Source organism: Fusarium graminearum, chromosome 4, assembly GCF_000240135.3.
Source record: "Fusarium graminearum PH-1 chromosome 4, whole genome shotgun sequence".
Lineage (NCBI taxonomy): Eukaryota > Fungi > Ascomycota > Sordariomycetes > Hypocreales > Nectriaceae > Fusarium > Fusarium graminearum.
The window spans coordinates 2,875,485-2,898,829 of record NC_026477.1 but is presented as its reverse complement, the minus strand read 5'-3'; the positions used below and the strand labels follow the sequence as shown (position 1 = coordinate 2,898,829).

Below are 23,345 nucleotides of genomic sequence, written 5' to 3'. Positions count from 1 at the left end.
ATCTATGCGTGAAGTTCCAAGTTTCCAGATCGCTGAGATTTGTTGTCGTTATTGTTGTTGTTGCTGGTGCTCTTCCCTGAATGGAATTGAGATCTATTCAGGACAGGATAGATCAGGATAGGCCAGAACAGATGTCAAGTTTGTTAGTTGAAAGAACTCAAGCCGTCTATGGTCTCTGGTGCCAACAAGAGGTCAGTGAGTTCGCCTGGCCTGGGTGCAACCTAGCCTAGCCTAGGTAGTTATCCTAACCTTGCAACTGGAGCTCTCCGTCTCTTTCAAGTCCAGGCACAACAACGTAATAGTGGGGAAGGGCTGGATTCTGACGTGCTGTCTGTCCTGTTTGAGTCTGGGCTATTCTCTTCTGTGGGGAAGCTCTCAATCTCACTCACTCAGCTCTTGAGCTTCAGGTGTAGTACAACAGCAACGGTGACAGAAACTTTGAGCTCAGCTAGCACGCAGTAGCCAGCAAGACTGAAGAGGTCAGGCCAGGATGGAAGAGGAAACAGAGGACAGTGAATACAATGACTGTAAACTGAGATTGAGAAGCAGGGCGTTATGTTTTTTTTTTGGTCGTGTTGCCGGTGTGGACAAAGGATTCGGACGCTTGGCGCATTCCACGGAGGCGGCAATTGGATAGGATAGGTCGAGCTGATGCTCTTTACCTTGCTCGTGGTGGCTGGAAAGGTGGCCCGGCAACACTCAATGATACTTTTCAAAAGGGTCTGCCGTTTCAGATAAAGACCAACGTAAAAAAGCAAAGCGAATCCGTCTCAACTTCCAGGTCAGGCGAATTGCGCTTGTCGTAATTTGAAGCGACGGTAGACCGTTGTCCGATGCAATGCGAGGTAATGTGCGCTGAACAGTACAACAGTACAGAGTACTTCCTAAACCAAGCAAACAGTACAAGGTTCACCGCACTATGACGATGATGTAGTGCAGCTGGAGCTTCGGCCAAAACAAAAGCTGCCCCTCTTTTATGATCAGCTCAGATCAGCGACTGCACGCTACTAAGGTATGTAAGTTAGGTGCGAAGTGATGTCGCAGGTTTTCTCGCTTGCGGTCCTTTGTGATGAGACAGAGAAAGAGGCTTCGGGACGAGGCAATTGGTTGATGTACGGTCTACTGTATAAGTCCAGTACTGCAACGAGGATGAGACGGGTCGTATCGATTTGAGAGGAATGAAAGATGATGCGATATGATTCGATTCGATGATGTCGTTATTTAGGGAGGTAGATTAGCTACAAGTGGAAACACCGCGTTTCGGTAGTCAGTCGACTAAAGACAGAGAGCGAGCGTGCGGATGATCGGATGGATCAGTAGTCAATGGGTGACGACAGTCGAGCCCGCAAGGTGAGTAGCAAGTAAGCAGGGTTAAGTAGGCTCGCAGTATGGTGACGACGACGATGATGGATTTCACACACGAGATAAATAACTCTCAGTAAAGAGGTGGGAATCAAAAATTCGATGATCTTGATCAAAACAACATGATCTTGATGAATGAGGGAAAAGCAGGGAGAGATAACGAGAAAGAAAGAGGGTTGGCGCCCTGTACAACAAATATCACACTGGGTTGGAATTTGAACTGAATGGGAACAAGACACAAGCTGACATCAGGAAAGCTACATGCTTTCTTCTACAGATTTGTTGTATGTATTCGTACCTACTAATCCGAGCATAATTGGATGTTGCGTCGGAGCAGTTGGCTTGGCTTAGCAACTCATTAGCTACAGTTCCTCTAGTCGTATATATAAGTGGGCTCCATCTCATGGCGGGGTGAAAGTCGAGAGATGACGGGAGCTTCCACCATCATTCAGATATGTGTTTACTTTTAGCAGGCATACTAGACACTAAACCAATGATATACTGTGCCTGCCCTGGGCAGAAAGACACAGCTGGCAGGGTTCAAAATACGAGCGGACGATCAACTAGTCCAACACCGACTCGAGAAAGCCTTCTTCAACCATCAGATACAAATAGCTCAATTCCTATACCGGCTCAGGGTTAGCGTGAACGTTCGCTGGAACGTGTAATAATGAGCTGTCTCTTGTACCTGAATGCAGTGGAATGCCGTATCTAGCTTTGTGTCTAGTTCAGCTTGATCACCAACAGGGTGGTCTGAGGCAGATCCAGGCGACAGAAAAGTTGACCTATAAGTTCTAAGGTCGAGAAACAATGAATCAAAGAGTATGGTCCAAATAGCATCGACTGGCTTGCCAATTTAGTCTCTGATGCCTTGAGCCCCAACCTTTATGGCACCCTGAGGCCGGGGTCTTGCAACGATAAACGATAAATGATAAACCCAGCCAAGACGTATACGTTTGCCGGAAGCATATCTATTTTTACATTTTATGATCATACAGCGAGAGTAAACCAGAGTTATCACCACAAGTTCAGAGCTCTAGTTACATACCTCATGGTTTATCCGTTCATGCAAAATGATGTAGTACCAGTTCTCTTGCAACTCTTACCCTAAAGTTTGCCGTTTCCGGAGATATTCAATCGAAGACGTAACAACACAATCGCAATCAATGAAGTGTATTCACTCTATACATTTACTTGGAGATACTGTCCCTGTAGTTTATTTGAGTCGCTTGCGGAGGAAACTAAGCCTGGACCAACAATCCGCCGACACACGTAGATATGCTCCTCAAATGCTTCCATCAGTTTCACCTGGTAGAGGTCAAACAAGACATCAACACGATACAAGTTTCATAGTACAACAAAAAGATAGATATATTTTTCTTCAAAGGTATTCACAATACTTCACCGGCTTGTGTCCTTCCCACTAGCCTCCCTCCTACATACAAAAGATACAAGGAAACTCAGATGTTGCTCTCTGAGCAGAGACTCGTGTGTACCTCAACTCGGCCCCATCCCTCAATTTCTCACACCCCAGGCGCTGTTTGATACAATTCATTTTTAATCGGCCTAGAACCTGTGCGACTTGGCCTTAGATCGGTAGGCTGTGTAACCCACGTACGCACCACCGGCAACGATGATGAACAGGATGATCTTGGTGAAGAACCATGTCCAGCTGCCGCCCTCCTTCTGGCCGCCGGTGGTCTTGCCACTGCCCTTGCGTGACTTGCCCTTGCTGCTGGAGGATTTGCTGCCAGTGTTGCTACTGGTGCCAGGTTGAGTGTACAGGTTCTTGGCAGCGACGGAGATGATATCGTGGTTGTCGCTAAGCTCACCAGTCTCGGCAGTGAAACCGACGTAGGCGATGTTGGGAACAGCCGGGGGATCCTCAAGATCAAAGCATGTCTGCCACTCATCCTCAACCTTGTACTGGAGTTCCAGCTTGAGCTGCTTGTCCTGGAAGTAGGTAAGGCGCAGCTTGGTGGGGATGCTTGCATGTCGGATGCCGCGTGCAGAGCAGCCAGCGAGCTCAGTGTGCTTTCCGTCGTTGGACTTGTCGTAAGAGGTCTTGCCATCACCATACATGGCCATAACATAGGGGAAGACGACACCGGGACGGTTGTTCTTGTAGGTATCAATGAAGACTCCGAGGCCCTCGAAGTTGTCGGGTCCGCCAAAGACAGTTCCCTGCTGCGCACGCTGGCGGGTAATCCACATAGCAAAACCGTCGCCATAGAGCTGGTTCTTGCCTGAAATCTTAAACTCAACCTCAACCTGCCAGTTTGTCGCAGTGAGGGGTACTCGCGAGTACATCCATCCCGACTGCGAAGGACGATCAGAAGTAAGTCGGATGTACCTGTAACAAGTCAACCCAATGTTCCAAGTCTTGTCATGTCGTTATCAGAGAATCGGGGGTAGCGTACGAATCGGTTCGAATAATGGTATCTCCGCCAAAGTCGTACCAGCGGCTTTGCATATCCGAGTCGAGGTAAGGCTGTTTGAGGACGAGAGTTAATCAATCTGCCGATCCTTGAATTCTATGCTCGCGTGCGTGCGGCGCAACTAACCTGGGTCAAGGAATGTGTCCTGAGCTACATGGCAGAGAAGTTTAGTTAGCAAAGAAGCTCTATATGTTGTTCGCTAGAGGATAGATAGCATACCGAGATACTCCTGATGTTCTCGTCATCGAACTCGGAAGCGCTGGTAGTCCATGCGAACGCACCAAGGAGCGCCGCTGATAGTGAGGACAGCCGCATGATGAAGCTATATCTGGTCTCGAAAGAGGCCAATTATAAAACTGGCTGGATTGGGCGCACACTGCTTTTGACCGTGGCAGTACGATCGGGTGTTGGAATAGGTAGGAGTAGAGAAATTGACCAAAGTGGTCGCTGTCGAAGTCGCCGTGACGCTGTGGGTAATGTAGGGAGTGTTCTTTCGATACCGTAGGTCGGGTCAGGAGCTAGCACAAGTGTCCTCTTCCTCTGAGCCAAACGATTTTAGGTGAGGATGCTTCCCCCACTGCAGGTACTAACGGGGACTACCCCTGTCATTTGACCCTTCAATCACTTTTGGACTTCCATTTTAAAAGCCACAAATAGCAGCCACAATTCACATGCACCAATTCATCCGCCGTGTATTATATTCATTCTGTTTTATCATGTAAAGCTTCAACTACTATAATCATAACTTCATCGACAAGTGAGCCTGGACGACGTATTCTCTTCCAGGGTCAACCAGGAGGAACTCAGTAGTTACCTATAGTTCATACACAATCTTGAATCCAGAAATCTTACCATCCCTGTGCTCCTGGAACCCCTGCGGAATAGAATCCAGTCCACCAAGAACCTTGGGCTTGTTAGGCTTGATTCTACCCTCATCGATCCAGCCAGGGAGCTTCTCGTTGAACTCAACACCCAGCTTGTGGTCATCTTCACTAGCCTATTATACTATCAGCACCGCTATATCAGTGCGATTTTGAGATTACTCACCGGGAACGAAGCCTTCTTATACTGGATAACCCTGTTGAATGTAGTCCAGACAAGTACAGGTGTGACTTTGGTCTGTTCGGTCACATTCTCAGTGAAGCTCTTGTCTGGTCTGACTGTGCAGAGAGTGCCGCCATTCTCGTCAATCGCCTCGGATGCCTTTGAAGACGATGTCTGTTTGCCAATCGTGTCGAAGACATATTTCAAACCAGGTGCTACCTCCTTGATAGATTTCACCACGTTTGGGTCGTTGTAGTCGAAGACATGAGTGGCTCCAAAGGATTTAACGAGATCAAAGCTGTGAGGGCTACATGTAGCAACGGTCTTGAAACCAAGAATTGTTGCAATTTGAATCGCGTACTGCCCAACGCTCGCTCTTAGATGTCAGTCTGCTGGCCCAGAAGCAAGCGGTGCTGGTTTACTTACAGCTTCCGCCCCAAACTAGGACAGTCGTATCTGGCTTGTTACGATCGATGTTCAGACTGTCCTTTGAGAAAAAGGCGAGCCAAGCAGTCAAAGATGCCAGTGGGATAGTGGCAGCCTCTGTAAGTGAGATACTCTTTGGAACCTTGAAGCAAATGCTCTCGTGGGCCTTGGTGTACTCGCTGTATGCCCCTAGGCCCTTGATCTCGCCTGTGCATAGCATATAAGTAACCGCTTCGAGTTATGCTGCGTTGCTTCCACTTACCACCCCAAATAAGACCAGCGATTGTGTCGCCCTCGGCAACCTTTGTGACATCTTTACCAAGGCGCTCAATCTTACCGGCGAAGTCACAACCAAGCACAGCGCCATTTCCAAAGAGATTGAGATCAAAAGCTGAAACTGGAAAGGGTTAGCATTGTGTAGTTGCCAGACTGTATTGAGAAAATATACCATCAGTTGGATTCTGAGCAACAGTTGCAACCTTGACCAACACCTCATAAGGTTCCAGCATTGGCGGGGAGATATCCTTCTTGATCAACTCAGGTTTGGAACCATTCGCTGGTACCTCGGTCACCATAGCTTTCATTGTACTTAGAGTCATTCTGACGTTGCTACAATTGGCGAATTTGGATAATATTTCGAACGTGGTGAAATATAACTCAACTTTGAATAGCCCGGTCAGTTCAATAATACATTGATGAAATACCTACGAAATGTATGACGGCACTCGTCCTCTATTTGTAAGAATGCCTCACTGCAACAGTCACATCATTGGACGCCAGCATATATAACGTTATGCATCGACTGGTATATGATGAGCTAACAACAATTTTAGAGATTGACTACAGATATGGATTGAATCTGCGCTCGAGTTGATGTAATAGAGTTACTTGCATGTTAGTAGATATATAGTTGTGCAATTGACCTGACTCAGAAATGAATCAGTGTCCAAGCTGTAGGGTGTCAGTTCAATGGTGCGCTGAGTCATGTGAATACTCGGACCACGGATTTTTCCAGTACCGCCTATCTTTTTGCGATAGGAGATCAAGCTTTCTCTACGGCCCAAGCAACGTCACGACTCCAAGCCTCTCTTATACCACAAAACCACAACCATGGATTCCACACAAGTCAAGGCTGCTGTCATCAAGCAGGTCCAGCAGGAGGCCAACCTGGTCAACGCTCGAACTCTGATTGAGGTCCGTCCGCATCGCAATTGCTCTTAGACTGGCAAACAATACTAACATTACCTTTTCTGTATAGAAACTTCAAGAGACCTGCTTCGAGAAGTGCGTTCCCAAGCCCGGAACCTCCCTGTCGAGCGGCGAGACGACCTGCATGACCAGCTGTATGGAGAAGTACATGGCCGCCTGGAACATGGTCAACTCAGCCTACATTGCTCGATTAAGGCAGGAGTCTGGTCACTAAACAGACACCCCGCGGATTGACGATGCGCAAATCCTGAATATAAAACTTTAAACGACTTGCGACACTTTGAAAGAAAACCGCAGTACTGTATCATATTGTGTCAACACGTCTGGAATGGGCTGGATGACTTCTTGGGAGGATATCACACTGTACGAGCAACCGAATTATGGATAGAATTGGGAAATAGACGACCTGGAACAGATATGGCGAGGATAACGTATCAAGGGCCATGCTGCGCCGTTGTATTCAAACTCTTCTCTTCTTTTAAATATTGGGTATCTAAGCTCCTCCAGCGGCCTTCTTGGCCTCCTCGGCAGCTCGTTTTCGCGCGAGGTAACGTTCTTTGGCGCTCGAAATCTCGCCCTCTGTCTTGCGACTCTTGGCCGCCCGCTCGACTTCTTCCCTTTGTGCTGCTTCTTCATCGCGTGATCGCTTCATGGATTCTTCAAGTTGCTGCTCCATCATGTGTGTTTGTCGTTCTCGCTGAGCTTGGCGTCGTCCAAACTGTGGGTTTGTGGCTTCTTTTCGTGGTAATTCCGTCTGTCGCTCTGAGTCGCGTTGGGCTGAATCCTTCTTCTTTGCGCCGACATTCAAGCCGCCTCTGAGAAGCTGGCGTTTGTCAACGACTTGGCCATCTTCATTAATGGCCACTGCGGCGCCCTTCTCATTCAGCTCCTTGGCTAGATCGGCTTGTGTCTTGTCATCCTCCTTCTCGGCATCGCCAGCCTCTTCTTCTTGTGCTGGCGCACCGGATGTTGTTTTTTCTTCAGCTGCCTTGACAGCATCTGAATGCCTTTGCTCATCTTTGTCCAGGAGTTTTCTGTAAAATGCAGACATGCCACCAGCTTTGTTCTTCTTTGCCTCTTCCTCTTCTCTCTTTTTCTCCTCCTCTTCTAGTCGCTTGTTCTCCTCTTGTTGTTTCTTGTAGGCTTCTGTGACGAACTTTTCCTTGTCGGCGTACTCATCTCCTTCGGCCTCTCGCTCTCGAGCAATCTTCTTCTCTTCTGCAATAAGCGCATCGCGCTTTCGTATATCGGCGGCTTGTATAATGTTCTTCATATATTTGGGCCGTTTTTCTTGGTCCTCCTTTGTGGCCTGTTTCTTTGGCTTAAGGGAATCATAAACAGTATCGTACTCGTAAACGCTGGCATCGACTTCTGCGGCAGCTTCGGCATTCTTTCGCGAGGTCAAAGAGCTAGAAAGATCGCCGAACATCATGTTTGGCTGACCTTTCGACTTAAGCTTTGGTGGTTGGGTAGGAGGGCCATTCTTCGATTTCGCCGATTTCGAGGTGGTTGTCTTTGGCTTTGGGACGCTGTCGAAATCATCAAACTCTCCGATCTCCTCTGCCTTCCCCTGCCCACTGGCACCATCGTTATCCGAGTCATCGTCGTCGCCGAACAGCGGCTTTCTTTTTGGCGGCGCAGGCTTTGACGCGCCTGGCTTTTTGGTAAGGTTAAGGCCAAAGGACAAGCCTGGCTTGCTCATGATTTTTGTATATTTCGGACGGTGCGGTATTCCTTGGGGGTGTTATAGTGCGATTGATATGGCTGGGCGTTGTGCGACGTCGAGATGGTGGGTTAGGTAAGTTTGTTGGAAGGTTGAAGTTGAAGGAAGAGTTGAGATCAAGGGTCGCGATATGCGGTTAAGAAAAACAATGTAGTTCACACTATCCACCAGCCTCGGTACGATTCGCTGGTACGGCAAATTCAAGGACCGCCATTACTCTATTTGATAAAGGATACCTATGATAAGAAGTATCATGTTCTCTCTTTTGTCCTCTTTTGTTCTCTTTTGTCCCCTTTTCATCGTGGCTTATTACGTAGTCAAACATCCGTCTTGTATATTGTGTTTTCTAGAGTTCGGAGCGTTGATAGGTCCAACAACATAGTGTCGCCCATCTGTGACTTTGTTTGACTCTTTAACCTTGTAGACCAACCTGTAACTTGTACTTCGAGTGATAAAAAATAAAATAAAGAATCGAGTTTCGTTCAGTCTCACTTGGGAAAGATGCGTGCTATCAGGCTGCTGATACAACATCCTCAAAGTGGCGTCTTGTACTCGCATCCATGCCACTAACACTTTGCCCATGACGTGATTGGATACTTGTCTACAGATAGCCCAAATGGGTGTGCATCCTTTAGATCATCCTATCGAACATTTGCCTGCAAAGATATCTCTCGAACCTTTCTAATGCAGTTTACTCTTTAAATCGCAAAGAAATCATGGAGTCCTGTTCTACCTGTGCAACTATCCTCTCGTCAACGCCGGCTTACACAAAGGAGGAACTATCTCTACCGCAAGATCGCCGAGTCGCATGTTGCTCGAGGATCATCTGTGGCAAATGTATTCACGTTCGTCATCTCCCTCTACCTCTTTCTCGCATGACCGCAGCGTGAGTTGAAGCTGATGCTCTTCTGTGGTAGAAGAACGAGCGTTTTGCAGACTATTGTCCTTACTGTCAGGTTTCAACAGTGCCTACTTCACTGCCGCAGGGCCTGAAAGACCCCCCGGCTTATTCGTCATCTAGCTCGACTGCACATGTACCAGGAGCGCCACCACCATATTCAGCAGCTTCAACGACGCAGCATGTCGATGCCGAGAAGGCAGCATTAGCACAAGATGATTTAAAGGAGGATGCTCCAGATATTCTGCATTTTCTCGATCATCAACATGATAGCGTCAGCTCTTTGTCTCTGCGATACGGCGTGCCGGCTTCTGCTCTCCGACGAAGCAACAATATCACAAGCGACCACTTGCTTCTTGGCAGACGAACAATCTTGGTCCCTGGCGAGTACTACAAGGGTGGCGTGAGCCTTTCCCCACGACCTATCGAAGGCGAAGACGAAGAGATGAGAAAGGGCAAGATCCGTCGCTTCATGACATCCTGCAAGGTCTCGGACTATGACATTGCCGTGCTATACTTGGAGCAGTCAAACTACGATATTGGAAATGCCGTTACGGCATACTTGGACGACGAAAAATGGGAACAGGAACATTCAGTCCCTGGCAAAGGCAAGAAGGCCGACAAGTACAAAAACCGTGGGCCTTTTTGGAGAGGACTCTGATTAAGCTTTGAATTGGATATTTATTATATTCATATTTCATACCGCCTCGCGGTTTCAACACATCTTAAGTTCGCTGGCAACCCATCTACTACCAAGCCAGGGACGTTGCTTTTGACCCTGTACGTTAACGCCGCTAGCTTCCCAAATACTTCAAGTTTTGCAAGAGTTGTACAATAGCTGTCATGATACAATAAAGATACCATGTTCTCTCATTAAAATGCAGATCGTGTACGGATGTCCTGGGAAATGGTTAGCGCGCTGTTCAAATAGTGGCTCAAGAGGTACTCACAGAAATCTTCCTCTCAATCTCCCGGACTGAGCGGTCCAACTCGCCTGCAATCATCTGCTTCTTGTCGTTTGGCAGAAGGTTGTATCGTTCGCACAAGTCACCATCGATGACTCCCTTGACAGGGGCATAGTAGCCACGATACATAAGATGATCTCGTCCGGCGAGTGGGGGGTCCTCTGTCCTTAGGTGTTGCTCGAGGTTCTGGAAAAAGTCCGCATCCTCACGACTAACGAATGGAATAAAAACTCCGATTGTGCCCATAATACCACTCCATAGCAAAACTTCCTGCCCACCAACCACAAGGCTCGCCTTAGTGATGCTGGTCGGAATGTCTTGTGTATAGAAATGACACATCAAGCTCACCCTGTGTGGTGTGCCATGGAGATAGTCTCGGGCATTGATCAAATGCAAGCCGGATTGCTCCTCATCCGCCTCTTCGCTGGCCTTCTCAGGACAACGTACGATAAACATATTACCGAACTTGTCGCCGCCGGCGACGGACTCATAATCCACCATGGTTGTACATGTGGTCCACCTTGCGATTGTGTCATCGACAAAGGGGATGAGCTTGTTGGAAGCAGGCTTATAAACAACGTAAGTGACACCCTGCTGAACATCGCCTACAATGATTCGACTGCCTTGTGTGTTTAAAGACACAATCTGCTGTGTTGCAACCTCGGCCTGAGACTTGCGGAGCATTTGTCTCATACCCAAATCATATATGCGAAGCGATGTGCCAACGGCTACAAGGACTCTGCCCTGGAAAGCCAGCAAAGCCAGCGGGGGTTCCTCGACCTTGGTCTTGTGGATAAACTCAAGCTCCCGACCCCCTTCCAAGAATCGGTAGATATGGAGGTATCCTTCTGAAAAGCTTCGAGGATTGACAACCATGTCTTTGCCGGTACCAATGACGAGGAAGCTCTCGTTATCCTGGCTGGAAAATGGCACAATAGCTGCGCTGACGGCTGCCTCGTTGTTCTCCAAATCTATTGTCTGCAAGACTTGGCCTTCTTCAGACAGGGGATCAATTACGTTGATGCAAGATGCCCATCTCCGAGTACCTTTGGGGTAGCCAAAGTCCTCAGGTGGGAGCACCCTGGAGTCGCCATTTACGACTCCAGGGTCGGCGAGGAGTTGTGCTCTCAACTCAGGTGGTAACGTGTTGTTGTCTGCTTCGATAGTGTAGAAAAGAGGCTGATCGGGGTGCTTGACGAGCTTCTTGGGGGTATAAGTTAAAGGAATAGACTTTTGGATCAGTGTCTCGCCAAGTCGATCAATGTTAAAGATCCTGCGAGTGTTAGCTTGTGTCTCGCTGGAGAATGCTACAAGAATAATGCAGAAAATTTTGTTGCTTCAGTAGGAACAATTGGAAAAAATGCGTAATAAGACCTCATCGCCCATGGCATAGGATCCTTTTTCTCATCATGTACAACTTAAAACGGCAAAGAAAGGAAATATAATAGACATACCGTAGTGACTGGCCTTGGATGCCAACAATGCCTTCTTCGCATTGCTCACTGCTGAAGTTCCAACCCCATTCTAGATCAACGTAGTTGAGGGGCGTCACAACAAATCCCTTCGTGATAGGATCCGCATAGCCAAGCCAAGGTCTAGAGCTAAGTCCAAGTACACAAGTCTTACCCTGGACAGTAACTTGGAATAGCCTGACTTCCTTGGGCCCAAGGAACTTTTGGCGGGTGTCGGTTAATTCACCGGTGATCTCGTCGAGGACTGTTCTAAGATACACACCGGAGTGAAGTCCAATGTGAAGATAGAGTGTAGAGCCACCCGATGAGGAGTCTTCCATAGCGATGATAGCCAGCGACGTAGGGGCTGCTGTTAGAGCCTGCACCGACTTATTTTCCAAAGTCGATTCGGGATCAAGGCTGAGAATACGGACAGTGCAATCATCACAGCCGACTGCAAGGAATGAGCTTCTCAGACGCCCTTCAGGAACATCTCCCAAGCTCAGACATGTGACTGTTCCGAACATTTCCTTCTTCTCGTCGTACTCGGCTAGTGAGCCGTCGGCGTCCATTTCAAAGTAAACAATCTCACCAGAACTAAGGGCAACGGCAACTTGATGAGCATTGGCAGTTGCGGCAACAATAGATCGATGCTGTGGAGCTGCCCATTCATTAACGTTTCCATTACGGATATGTCGAATGCCTTTAGGATGAACTTGGATCAGGCCATCGTCACCAAGCAGCTGAGCTGCTAACGTAGGAACGCTTGTGAGGAAGCCCGAGTCGCTGACTTCCTCAACCGTTTCTCCAATACTGAGTACCAGCGTACCATTGGTAAACGATAACACAATGTAGGCATCATATTGTTCCGAGCGGTTGAGCTTCAGTGTCCACACTGCGGAAGGTATTCCAGGAAGTTCAGAAGCAACTATCTCATTGACTTCCAAACCATGTTTGAGCATTCTGAAGCTGCTTCGGGGGCCATTGCCACAGATGGTATATATTTGAGGTGCGTCTTCGCCAGTGAGGTTTGCCACCTTGCAGTCTAATAGCGGGTTCATGGCAGGAATGCTCTCAACCAAAGCCAAGTTTTCGGTTGGCCGGGGGTGGAAATAGACAGGTTCGTAGGAAGCTTTAGGGTCTGCGGGGAAATCATCGCTGTAGAATTCCAGTTCCTCATCATCGTCACCAAGTTTTTCAAATTGGTAGAATGAGTAGTTGCCAAACTGTGTGGCAACATAGAGAAATCCACTCTTGAGGATGCAAAGACTAGATGCCACCGGGACGGTGTCGAAGTATTTGACCTTGAGCCTCTTGACTTCTCCTGTCGGATTGCCTTCTTCATCTTCAATCATGTCGATAGAAAGCTTGAAAAGATCACCATCATCTGTTTGCAACAAGAAGAAGAAAGCACCCGTATTGCCCTTCAGCTTGTGCATAATGCCAGAGACAATAGTGCGTTTGCGGTTGGGATCTTCTGTAGCACCGCGACGACGAGGAATGGCAACGCGGAAGGCCTCTTGATTTGAGTGTCGATATGTGATGTTTTCCTCACCGCATACCAACACACCGCTTGGACCGTCATTACCACCCGGAACTTGAAACAGTATTGAGGCTGTAGGGTCGACGGGATCTGACCACTTTCGAACCACGTGGTTAAGTCCTAGATCAAGCTCGTAATAGACAAGTTGAGTATCTAGCTCTTCCATTGCTTGGCCTGTTGAATCTTGGTCAACCTCTGAGTAGTCAATCTCGAGCGCGGCGAAAACAGGATTCGAGTAGCCAACGTCAAGTGCGACCATAGAGATGACAAGAACACCAGGCTTGTGGGCCTCGAGAGGCGACGAGATCGTAAGCTCGGCTTGTGAATTTCGGTTCAAAACATACACGAGCTTGTTCTTCTCAGTTGAGGCAATTAAACAAGCTCGGCCCTTTGGGTCGCAAGCAAGATACTCGCCAGGAATAACTCTTCTTACGCCAGACTTTCCAAATGTTTCAAGATGTAGTCGCTGGAAGCGGTTCTGGGCTGGGAGATACTCAATAATTGTGATCCGACCAGAGTCAGAAGCAATGATCAAGTAATCTGTGAACGTTCTGTTAGCCTTGGGTTTCTGATGACAGGGCTTCGAGTTCTGGCGGCACTGTGGTCGACGCGTCTATAGCATCGCTTTCGAACATCACTAAGTGATTTTCCTGAGGGGGGGCTCTGGATTGACTTACCCTTATTGCTGCCAGCTAACCGGAAGGCGGCAAGGGAACGAATGATGCCAAAGACATCATGAGAGAGGAGGGTAATCACCTTTCCCTGCGAGGGATCAGGTCGTAGCAGTGAGAGTTGCGAGCCAGCACCAGTGATGATGAGCTGTTCCCTAGTGCCTGCGAACTGACCCAGGACCGCCTGTGTAACATTTGTCGGAGGCTGGACCGTAAGCGAGTATAAAAACATGTTTGAAGTGGTCGCCATGTTTGCGGCTAGGCGCAGATAAGCCTGCGCGGCTTCAAGAACAGGTGCAGGTCAGATTGTGTCGCGTCGAAGCTGATGGTTGGAGCTTTTGAAACTCGAGCGAGCTTTGATGTCAAAACTTTGGCTCGCATCGGAGGAATTATTTTGCGGCGCTGCCGATGGTGGCCCGAGCTCCTTCGAATTATCCCACTTCCTTCGATAATCAGACATACAGAAGACGTCAGTTGAATAATTGGCGTTCGGATATCGGTCGTATTTATTAAAGAAATGGAGCCGACTCTGAGAAGAGCGGCCTCGAGCCTCTGTGGACAGTGTTCTGCAACTATGCGGAGGCAATTAGCCTTGGGAGTGACAGCCAAGCCATGGATGAGGATATCACCCCATCATGTCCGAAGTGTTCACTCTACAGTGAAAGACCAGAAACGAAAAGCACCCGCGCCTGCTAACCGAGACTTTTCGACCAATGCAAAGAAGCAGTCCGAGGCAGCCGCTTCTGCGACTACCAAGTCTTCCTCGCCATCATCGCTGCGCCTCAGTCAAGACGACCTCTTTCATCCTTTTTCGAAATCACCTGTTCCCGAGTTTCGACAACGAGCTGCTTTTATGCGACAGCACGCCTACTGCCCCCACCCCGACCACCAGCAAACGAAGCTCCCGACAATTGCCCCGAAACCTGAGGATGCAGAAGCTGCAAACGGCACCCAACCGCCAGAGCATGTGAACTTTGAGTGTCCGGACTGCGGTTTGCCGGTTTACTGCTGCGAGGAACATTGGATGGACGATTATGAGAAGCACCTAGAAGTCTGCGATACCCTGCGACAAATCAACGAAGATGACCACGATTTGCGATCCGGCCGGGTGTTTGAGGAAGGCAATCTCCCTGATCTTCAAATGGAGCATGCGGCCATCAACATGACAAACTGGGATACCTTCATGTACACCAGAGAGTTCGACGCCGTCAACTCTGATCGTCAAATGAGACAGATCACCCGTCTCCTGACATACCCGGTTACCATTGGCAGTGTTCTCCATGAACTCAGCCCGTATAGCATTAAGGCTGGGGAGCGAGTGACTACGGAAGGCCTGAAGAGCTTCAGCGGTTAGTACTAATGACCGACCAGAAAGGAGGTTCCATGACTGATTTATGAGAACAGCATTGAGATACAACCTCCACCCTCCCAAGTCCGGCCGAGGAATCGGCGTTGGCGAGCTGAAACCAGAAGCCCCTGCTGTGAGAGTATTTATCCTGGGAGCTCGTGCTGAGTCTTCTCTCCCACGACCTGCCTGGGTTCAGTTGGCTCACATGTTCCCTGACGCCCGGCTTCATCTTATCTTTGTGGGACCTGAAAGTATGGCTAACCGGGATGACGAGTTCCCATTGCCGGAGCGTACCCCTTCAAACCCTTTTGGGGCGGTGGTTGAGGATCGTGTCTGGTACAAGATGAAGATCAGCACAATCGTGGATTATTATCACACGATTCACCAGACACAGCACTTTGCGCCATATGATCCCTACTTTGACTGCTTTGTGCTGTTCCACCCTGGCCTGGGTCATCCTGCCAGCAGTCACGAGTGGGAAGAGACTCTCCCTCTTCTGCTGGAGACCAAGGTTCCCATTATCAGCACAGGATACACTCAATTTGATATGGAGCGTGATGTTGAATGGGTGAACAAGAAGTCAAAGGGGGAGTTTGACATTCTGTTGCAGCCTGGCGAGAACACTTTCAGGAGTCTCAGATGGGATTTGAATGACATGGACCCTCAGGATGTCAGTTGTGGCAATTGGGGCGTGTGGGCGTTCCGTGGAAAGAGGTACGAGACAGCCACCAGGGAGGCTTAAAAAGTGTAGGACGAACAAGTACAAACGAATTCTCTTGTACCATATTGTACAGATTCTGTATCGTAGCTGTGTATATGGATAGATCATCACTGAAAGCATTATGCCATTCTATAAACTTTATGGGGAGCTATGGTAGCGGAAAAAAGAATATCTCCCGAACCAGCCATTGAACGTTTCCGTAATCGAATCTAAGTTGGAGCTTGGATGCCATGTAGCGACGCATGGCGCGCTATGTGCCTGTCTGAGATGCACAATAGCATGGTGGCTTGAACTGTAGATACACCTGGAATGCTTCTTTGTTTTTAGTGCTCAACTGTACTCGGAAGGTGCAGGGCATGGCATTTCATGCATGCGGCTCCCCCGCGCCTGCAGCGCACGGTTCAGGCGGCGGGCCAACCCGTACCATGCAGGAAGGAGCTTAACATGCGGCCTCCCCTGCGACCTGTTGTTAACTTGACTTCATTCTCAAACACATAACTGAACTACGCGCAAACTCATCGCAATATCCTTTCAACTCGCCTCGACTCCGCGACCGGGTCATGATAGTGGGAACTCGCCGATCACTCTGGCCATGACAGCCACTTCTTCTGTGGCCCCGGCCGTCTCTCCTGCCCGACCACCGGCCCCACGGCCTAAGTCGGTGACCTTTGACACCGAACCGCCGCCTTCTACCGCTACCTCTTCTGCCGCTACGACTACTACTACGGCCTCTTCACGTCGCTCGACGCGCCCTAACACGACCGACCCCTTGTCCGACCGAGCGACTTCACTTTTAATACGCAGGACGTTATGCTCTCCTCAGCTCGGCGACAAGGGCCGCGATGCGCAAGTGCCCATTGACGAGCTGCTTCCTCCTTTAACTAGTCGCAACGATGTTGACCTCCAGCTATACGCAATTCTCGCCATCGTACTAAGAGAATTTGTTCAAAGCTGGTATAATAAAATCACGACAGACGAGAACTTTGTCGCAGAAGTCCTACACATCATCGCTCACTGTTCGCGAGCACTGGAGCAGCGCTTCCGCAAGGTTGATATAGAAACTTTGGTCTTGGACGAGATACCTGACTTGTTGGACAAGCATATCACTTGTAAGGATACCCTGTATTTGCGAGCCGCTCCTTTCTAACGACGATCAGCATACCGAATCTCACACAGTACTATCGCGAGGGCCCCCGTGGAGGTAGATCCCCGAGAAGCATACCACGCCATGTGCCCTCTTCCGCACCTAGCGCCAGTACCTCACCCAGACAAACCAGACACAATATCTGACCAAGCTGGGAATGAAGCACTTTACCGCCAACTGCTAGTCCAAGGCATCCTTGCCATCCTCTTACCCACAGAAGATCTCGAGAACCCATGCCTCACAAGCCTCGTCGAACAAATCTTCTCCGAGCTTATAATTGGCAATATCATAGCCAATAAAGCCTCACAGCCGTGGATGCTATACGAGGGCATCTGCATCACAGCCAGGGTCTTGCGACAGAAGAAGGATGAAGGGCCGTCGCCTGTAGGAACCCAAAAGGAAACCTCTGAGTCAAAGCTTGAAGTAAAGGGTCGCCGCGCTTGGTCTGTGAGATCTTCTGTAAGATCCATATTTCTCGGCGTTATCCAACTTGGAATGGTAGTAGTTGCTTCGCTCCGATTTATCAGTACTGCTCTGGTGATGGCTTCGTCCCTTCCTGCTAGAACGACACCCATAGACGAAAAGGAGGTATTGCTGGGTCAGGATAAACACTCCAGCGTTTCATCGAGTCATGAGTCATCCGACTACATCAAGGCGCCTATCCTATCATGCCGGGTATGGACATGCCTTGGAAATTTGCTTGAGCTGAGCCTGCGCATGCCTTGGCTTGATGGATTTCTGTCACTTTTACAATACGGCGCGGTCAACGGACCTGGACGAATCGCTGGCCACGATGGCCCTGTTGACAGGTAAGATATGAGCATTTTTTTTCTTCACACCTACATCGTCACCAGACATTTTCACCTCGCATGAGTCCAGAGTCACTGGACCTCCTGATGCTCCAGTGAGCTTTCAGAAACAAATTTCTTCAACGGCACGGCATGATAAGTCGGCCCGCCTGGTCTTAGAAGCGGGCCATACCGTTTCTGCCCTTTGTTGGCTGTTGGACGAGAAGCCGTTGTCGATGCACACCCTTGCAGCACACACTTAGCTGTACCACGAGGCGAGATGAGGGTAATTGTGTCAAGGCAATAGCGTTTCCTTGTTGAGTTTCCCGTCCTTCAATCATGATTGACATGGGTCCTGGGAGCTGAGGCTCAGCCAATCGAAAAGCATGATGCTGCTTTTCACATCCGATTGCTCGACATGGCCCCAAGCTAGGCATTTCTGTCCAGCAGGATGTCAAGATTACGCGCCCAGCCCATGTCAGCTTCTTCAAAGGGACCACCCGCTTCAAGATGCATCAATGAGCTTGAATTGACTCTCGCCCCGTGCCGCGCCACCCGTCTGAGACAATCATTGTTCAAGACGTTGGTTGTACCGGTATATTGAAAAGGGCAGATGTCACAGTCATGGTTTTCACCATCCAGTCAAGCCCGTTGAATTCCTAAATTGCGGCTTGGTCTAACTAGTCAGCTTCAACTCTTCCCAAAAACCAACACATGCTGGAAACCACTAAGCTTTTTGCAACCCCCATGCAGGACTGTTACACGATCCTGGACTCGATTTTGAGGGGTGAAAGCAAGACAATCAGACGACACACTACTCACACGCAGACTGGGTCTTATTGCCTGGGTGCCTGTTGTGTAATCTCACATCTTTCCCTTTACCTGCATGGGATACAGACGAAGACTGTTTTTTTGATGCATTTCCCCGCACCTTGCAAGCCTTGTCTTGTCTGCTGCCCCCCCTGGCCTTCATTCGACCTGTTTCGTTCATACATGGGCGGATCAGCATAGAAGCAACCTTATGAGCCAGTCCAGAGGCGCTGCCACCCAATAAGCCATTGGCAGCCTCGTCTCACTTTGTGCTCTGCTTCTCAACCTTACTGCATTGCATTACATCGCATCACACCGGCTAGACCGACAATGAACGCGCCCCTTGCTGCACATTATGTTTCCGATCATTCAACCCCACGCGATGCACAAGCTTAGAACGCAAAGTGAAATTAATGTGTGCTAATTTACATACGTCTTCCACACAGGCTCCTCTCTCATCATATCAATTCTCTCTTCTCTCCGTCGAACCTGCCCCCTCTTCTGCGCACACTTCGCGGCGTTCTCTTCCCCAATAATGCCCCCGGTAAGGCGTCTCTTTTCCCACCATCTTCCGAAGCCGAGTTACACGCCCTTCGTCGAAGAGCCGCTAAATCACTTTGGGAGTTGCTACCGAAGGGTGTGGGAAGACTTTATTTCGGCGGTCGCTTATGGCGGCGAGGCACAAAGGCCGAGGGCGATCCATCGGATGATGAAGATCTTGTGGATGAGATGGAGCGGCTTCTGCTTGTACTGGATGACGAGTACTGCAACAAGCATCTAATGTACAGCATTCTCGAATTGGTACTTGCTAGATTGATGCCTGAACTTACCGAGAAAGGCGTGACGGAACTGTGGGAAGAAAGACTCGGCTGAGTAGATAATTACAGTAGATCTGTAGACACTCTTTTAGATTGATGATACCCCTTTGTTAATATATAAATTAATATACACAAGTAATAATCACAAACATGACGTTAGAATGAGACAAGGATGAAGTATTCAAGAGCAAGGACATTACTTAATGCACAAATGCCGCCCGTTCAACTAAAGAAGGGATGTCCTTGTCTGCCAGACATTTGACGATCTCAGTAACCCTTGAGCAAGCTCTTATCCTGGTCCAACTATCTTAATGCAAACCAGAACTACCTTTTCCTCCTATCCCTCTGAACAACATCGACATCGACGATGTGCTTCATAAGTTATGCACCACTTCGTTTCTTGTACCGTACCTTGCCATGCCATGCCGTGCCTCGCAGCAGATGTCCTCTCGTCTTTGAATAAAAAAGCAAACAAAATGATGGGAATATAAAAGAAAACAGCGTGTGCGCAGATGATTATTCCCTCCGCGTCGATGCCATATATGCATTGAAAGAAAATAAACGATATGTATAGAAATAAGAAAACATGCTGAGAAAAGAAAACAGACATTGACAAAGCGGGGTGCAACACCCCTGAACTGTTGTTGAGAGCCTCGCTCTGGTTTGTACCGTATCTGCTATTCGTATTTCGGCCGTCATATTTTTCTCCTCTTTTCTACCCCTTTGTATCCCCTTCATGCCTCACCCTTCCGATGAGCAACTCTGGATTGTAGGTTCGTGTGGACGATTTTTGTATGTAAGCGTTCGAGTTCGCGTGAGCGGGAGATTCAAATCTTCAAGGGTGGTTTGGGTATAAGAAATTGTCCGTTCCTGTATGGCAGGCTGTTTTTTGTAGAGTTTCAGTGTGTTTTTTTGTCCGATAATTGCCGCAAGTAGTCGAAGGTCCCGTGTCGAACCCAACGGTCAAGTTTGCAGTCGATGCCGCAAAGTGAAAATACTAAGAGTGCAAGTTCTTGCGTGAGCAGAACAGCGACCCATAATGGTCCTGAACAAAGCACTCTCCCCTCTAATACTCTCGGCAATTGAAATCGAGAGTAAGTTCAATTGGGAAGGTATAAACATGAAAGAAAAAGAAAAGAAAACAGGCTCAGTGGGTTTCCGCAGAACAATTCAGGCTGGTTCCATCTTGGCTGATAGAAGAACAGGTGCTTCAACGTCGCCTTCGGGGATGCGGGACAGGCCACCAATCGACTGTCGACCTTGGTGGATCTTGAGCTTTTTGGTCAACTGGACGATAGACATATAGTCGCTCGTGTCAAATGTGCCAGCTGATTGGATGTAGTTGAGTAGTGTTTGTGCTGCCCGGCGAGCATCTTCCTGGGACGGCGAAACTGGAGACGAGTCGATCGGGGTTGACGATGTGGCACTGCTTGCTGCTGCGGAGCGATTTATACTCGAGTTACTGCTGCTGCGGCGCAGTACTGGAGGCGGTGAGTTGACGTTGGTGTCGATACTGAATGGCGCTTGCAGTTCATGCTGGGGCGACTCCAGAGCTGAAGACGGCGCAGTCGATGACGAGGGATATCGAGGTGTCATTGGCTCCGCTGAGCATGAGACTTGGTTCACGTAGTCAATGTTGAGGGACGGGAACGTGTTGCTCCTCTTCTCCCTGTGCTGGAAATCCATTGGGAAACCTCCCACATTGGGATCAGGGGAGAAAGTGAAGGTACCCGTAGGGCTCATTGTACCTGTCGAGAACGATGACGCACCGTTGTCCCTGAAATCACTAGATAGCGATGTTGTTGATTGGGATTCTGCATGTTTGTAACCAAAGTCAAAGTCGATTCCATCGACATGTGCCTCCTCGTCGCTTCTGCTTCCGGATAGGGGCGAGAGCTGTCCTGTTGGTGACACAGGTGATAAGTCGCCGGTCTTCGTGGCAAGTGTCGATAGTCTTGCGCTGTCTGGTATGTTGGCTTCGGAAGCTCTTCGCATCAATTTGCCTGCCCCAATACCATGCTTTTGCTTAAACTTTTGTAGCCAGCTGCTATTCAGGTTGTTCAACACACTCTCTTGATTACCGCTCGCATGGGCAAATAGTCTTGCCTGTTCCATGATCTCTTCGTCGCTGACCTGAAATCCTCGTTGCTGCTGTCTCCTGACGTAGTTACTGAGTGTTCGATCGAAATCGGGGTGTTTGCCCTTTCCACGCTTCACAGCGGCATTTTCCGGTTCTTGATCTCGTTTCAAGTACTGGTCCTTGTGTCTTAGAACCTTTGATACCGTGCTGTTATGTTTTTGTTAGATTCCTATGGCGAAGTGTGACTTGGTATCCAAAAATGCCTACCTTCTCTCAACGCCGAACCGGGCCCCAATGTCGGCTTGTCGAGTACCAGGGTTGTCCTCGTGAAACTGGCACATAGCTCTCTTTTGCTCTGTAGTCAGGGTTTTCCTCGACTTTTCGTGCTGGGTCGGTAATCTGGGGGGTTCTACAGGCGGAGCGCTGGTGGCAGGCGCCATCGATACCGGCGGTGCCGGATAGCTCTGCTGAGGAGCTGGGTTTGTCAACTGGCTCGGCCAGGTCTGGTTTGTGTTAAGCAGGGGAAGCTGTGGGTGTGCCATTGGAGGCGGTGCAGGCTGTATCATTTGGTGTGTTTGTGGTGGTGGCATTCGGTTCATCGATTCTGATGGTAGTCCGTGGACTCCAAAGGCACCAAAGGATGGATATTCGGTCAACGGGCTGGCACTGTATGGGCTTTGGCTGTAGGGACTGATACTCGTCCAGACATCACCTCCATATCCGTTGCTCTGAGCCATTGTGTTGTCCTGTCCCATTGTAGACGTCCCATTGACGTGGTTCATCGTTGCGTGTGTTATCCAGCTGACACTGGATCAAGTATAGAGGATGTTAGAATTGGTCAAGTGGTTGCCAATGCCTGTAGTCTCGTCCACAAGAGCTAGTCAAGGATGAGATGCTGAATAATGATTTGACCTGGCCGGGTTCCTGTGAACTCGAAACGAAGATGGAGGGGAACAGTAGATTTAGTGTGATGGTCCTCACGTTTGACATCGATCGATGTGTAGATGCATCGTTTTGCCCGAGTCGGTTCCTGAATGTGTAGATAAAATGCGGCCCACGTTTGCCGTCGATCTCCCAAGTTCCTGCTCAGGGCACTTTGTACCTCAGTAGATGATGTTGAGTGTCTTGGAGCAAACCTTTGCACGATCCAACATCAGCACACAACTAGCTCAACCACGGGTTACAGGAATGAGTCTAACCCTCAATGATGAACCAGCAGTATTTAGAACCGTCCAAAGCGTAGAAAAGTTGGCCTTTGGGTAGGTCTCGAAGCAGTTCTGTCTGTGAATCTTGTTCGATGGGCAGAAACAACTCTTCTCTCAAGACGCAAGCTCACTAAAGTGAGACACGGCGGGAAGTTTCTTCTACTTGCTTTTTCTCGCTGAGCTCGTGGAAATTGCGGAGACAATAACGCCGTCTCAGGATAAAGGCGGCAGGGCAATGTACAAAACAAGACAATAACGGACTGAGTGGTGGAGGGTGGGCGGGCGGATGAGAAAAGCCACAGGGGGCGGTAAAACAGTAACGATGTCCAGAAACGACTGCCAGTAGCTTGATCCGGACGGTAACGTCAAGACAAAGTTTCGATGGTGGACCACAGACTTGAGGCGAACGTTCCAACACGAGGCCAGACCGTTGAGGAGTATATCGTTTTTCAATACGCGCAGTGTAGTGTAGTGTAAACAAGCGAGACCTAAAGCCATATCCATAGCTACATATGTAAAGATGAGACCCCAGAGGTTGACCTTCTCCATATACATATGTATGCAGAACGCACGAGGAATAGGCAAGGGTGTGGGGGTTTCCCTTCAACAAGGGGGAGGGGTGTGTACTGTAATCGTGAGATCAAGAAATGGTGTGTGTGGGAGGGCAGTGGGTTGAAGCCAGTGTGCTCTGTAGACAACCG

At 49.0% G+C, this 23,345-nt stretch overlaps 9 protein-coding genes across 9 annotated transcripts; 3 read left to right on the top strand and 6 right to left on the bottom strand.

Moving 5' to 3' along the window:
- Positions 1 to 2,596: 2,596 nt before the first annotated feature.
- On the bottom strand, positions 2,597 to 4,275 carry FGSG_07250 (uncharacterized protein). The gene is made up of 4 exons (XM_011328686.1): positions 4,020 to 4,275; positions 3,927 to 3,950; positions 3,783 to 3,853; positions 2,597 to 3,715 (listed from the first exon to the last, which is right to left on the bottom strand). The coding sequence occupies exons 1-4, from the start codon at positions 4,113 to 4,115 to the stop codon at positions 2,929 to 2,931; spliced, it is 978 nt and encodes a 325-aa protein (XP_011326988.1). The 5' UTR covers positions 4,116 to 4,275; the 3' UTR covers positions 2,597 to 2,928.
- Positions 4,276 to 4,614: 339 nt separating this feature from the next.
- On the bottom strand, positions 4,615 to 5,845 carry FGSG_07249 (uncharacterized protein; the record flags this gene model as incomplete). Its single annotated transcript, XM_011328685.1, has 5 exons — positions 4,615 to 4,797; positions 4,848 to 5,218; positions 5,271 to 5,477; positions 5,533 to 5,661; positions 5,719 to 5,845. The coding sequence occupies 5 exons, from the start codon at positions 5,843 to 5,845 to the stop codon at positions 4,615 to 4,617; spliced, it is 1,017 nt and encodes a 338-aa protein (XP_011326987.1).
- A 535-nt stretch (positions 5,846 to 6,380) lies between these two features.
- On the top strand, positions 6,381 to 6,693 carry FGSG_07248 (import inner membrane translocase subunit TIM13; the record flags this gene model as incomplete). The annotated part of the gene is made up of 2 exons (XM_011328684.1): positions 6,381 to 6,464; positions 6,529 to 6,693. The coding sequence occupies 2 exons, from the start codon at positions 6,381 to 6,383 to the stop codon at positions 6,691 to 6,693; spliced, it is 249 nt and encodes an 82-aa protein (XP_011326986.1).
- A 279-nt stretch (positions 6,694 to 6,972) lies between these two features.
- FGSG_07247 (uncharacterized protein) lies at positions 6,973 to 8,181 on the bottom strand (the record flags this gene model as incomplete). Its single annotated transcript, XM_011328683.1, has 1 exon — positions 6,973 to 8,181. One exon carries the CDS (start codon positions 8,179 to 8,181, stop codon positions 6,973 to 6,975), a length of 1,209 nt encoding a protein of 402 aa, XP_011326985.1.
- Positions 8,182 to 8,910: 729 nt separating this feature from the next.
- Positions 8,911 to 9,893, top strand: FGSG_07246 (uncharacterized protein). The gene is made up of 2 exons (XM_011328682.1): positions 8,911 to 9,047; positions 9,120 to 9,893. The coding sequence occupies exons 1-2, from the start codon at positions 8,919 to 8,921 to the stop codon at positions 9,759 to 9,761; spliced, it is 771 nt and encodes a 256-aa protein (XP_011326984.1). The 5' UTR covers positions 8,911 to 8,918; the 3' UTR covers positions 9,762 to 9,893.
- Positions 9,894 to 9,973: 80 nt separating this feature from the next.
- On the bottom strand, positions 9,974 to 13,980 carry FGSG_07245 (pre-mRNA-splicing factor rse-1; the record flags this gene model as incomplete). The annotated part of the gene is made up of 4 exons (XM_011328681.1): positions 9,974 to 10,000; positions 10,051 to 11,362; positions 11,520 to 13,599; positions 13,737 to 13,980. The coding sequence occupies 4 exons, from the start codon at positions 13,978 to 13,980 to the stop codon at positions 9,974 to 9,976; spliced, it is 3,663 nt and encodes a 1,220-aa protein (XP_011326983.1).
- A 267-nt stretch (positions 13,981 to 14,247) lies between these two features.
- On the top strand, positions 14,248 to 15,820 carry FGSG_07244 (uncharacterized protein; the record flags this gene model as incomplete). Its single annotated transcript, XM_011328680.1, has 2 exons — positions 14,248 to 15,079; positions 15,135 to 15,820. The coding sequence occupies 2 exons, from the start codon at positions 14,248 to 14,250 to the stop codon at positions 15,818 to 15,820; spliced, it is 1,518 nt and encodes a 505-aa protein (XP_011326982.1).
- A 3,387-nt stretch (positions 15,821 to 19,207) lies between these two features.
- Positions 19,208 to 19,783, bottom strand: FGSG_13105 (uncharacterized protein; the record flags this gene model as incomplete). Its single annotated transcript, XM_011328679.1, has 3 exons — positions 19,208 to 19,305; positions 19,372 to 19,410; positions 19,771 to 19,783. The coding sequence occupies 3 exons, from the start codon at positions 19,781 to 19,783 to the stop codon at positions 19,208 to 19,210; spliced, it is 150 nt and encodes a 49-aa protein (XP_011326981.1).
- Positions 19,784 to 20,529: 746 nt separating this feature from the next.
- Positions 20,530 to 22,221, bottom strand: FGSG_07243 (uncharacterized protein; the record flags this gene model as incomplete). The annotated part of the gene is made up of 2 exons (XM_011328678.1): positions 20,530 to 21,646; positions 21,707 to 22,221. The coding sequence occupies 2 exons, from the start codon at positions 22,219 to 22,221 to the stop codon at positions 20,530 to 20,532; spliced, it is 1,632 nt and encodes a 543-aa protein (XP_011326980.1).
- Positions 22,222 to 23,345: the final 1,124 nt, after the last annotated feature.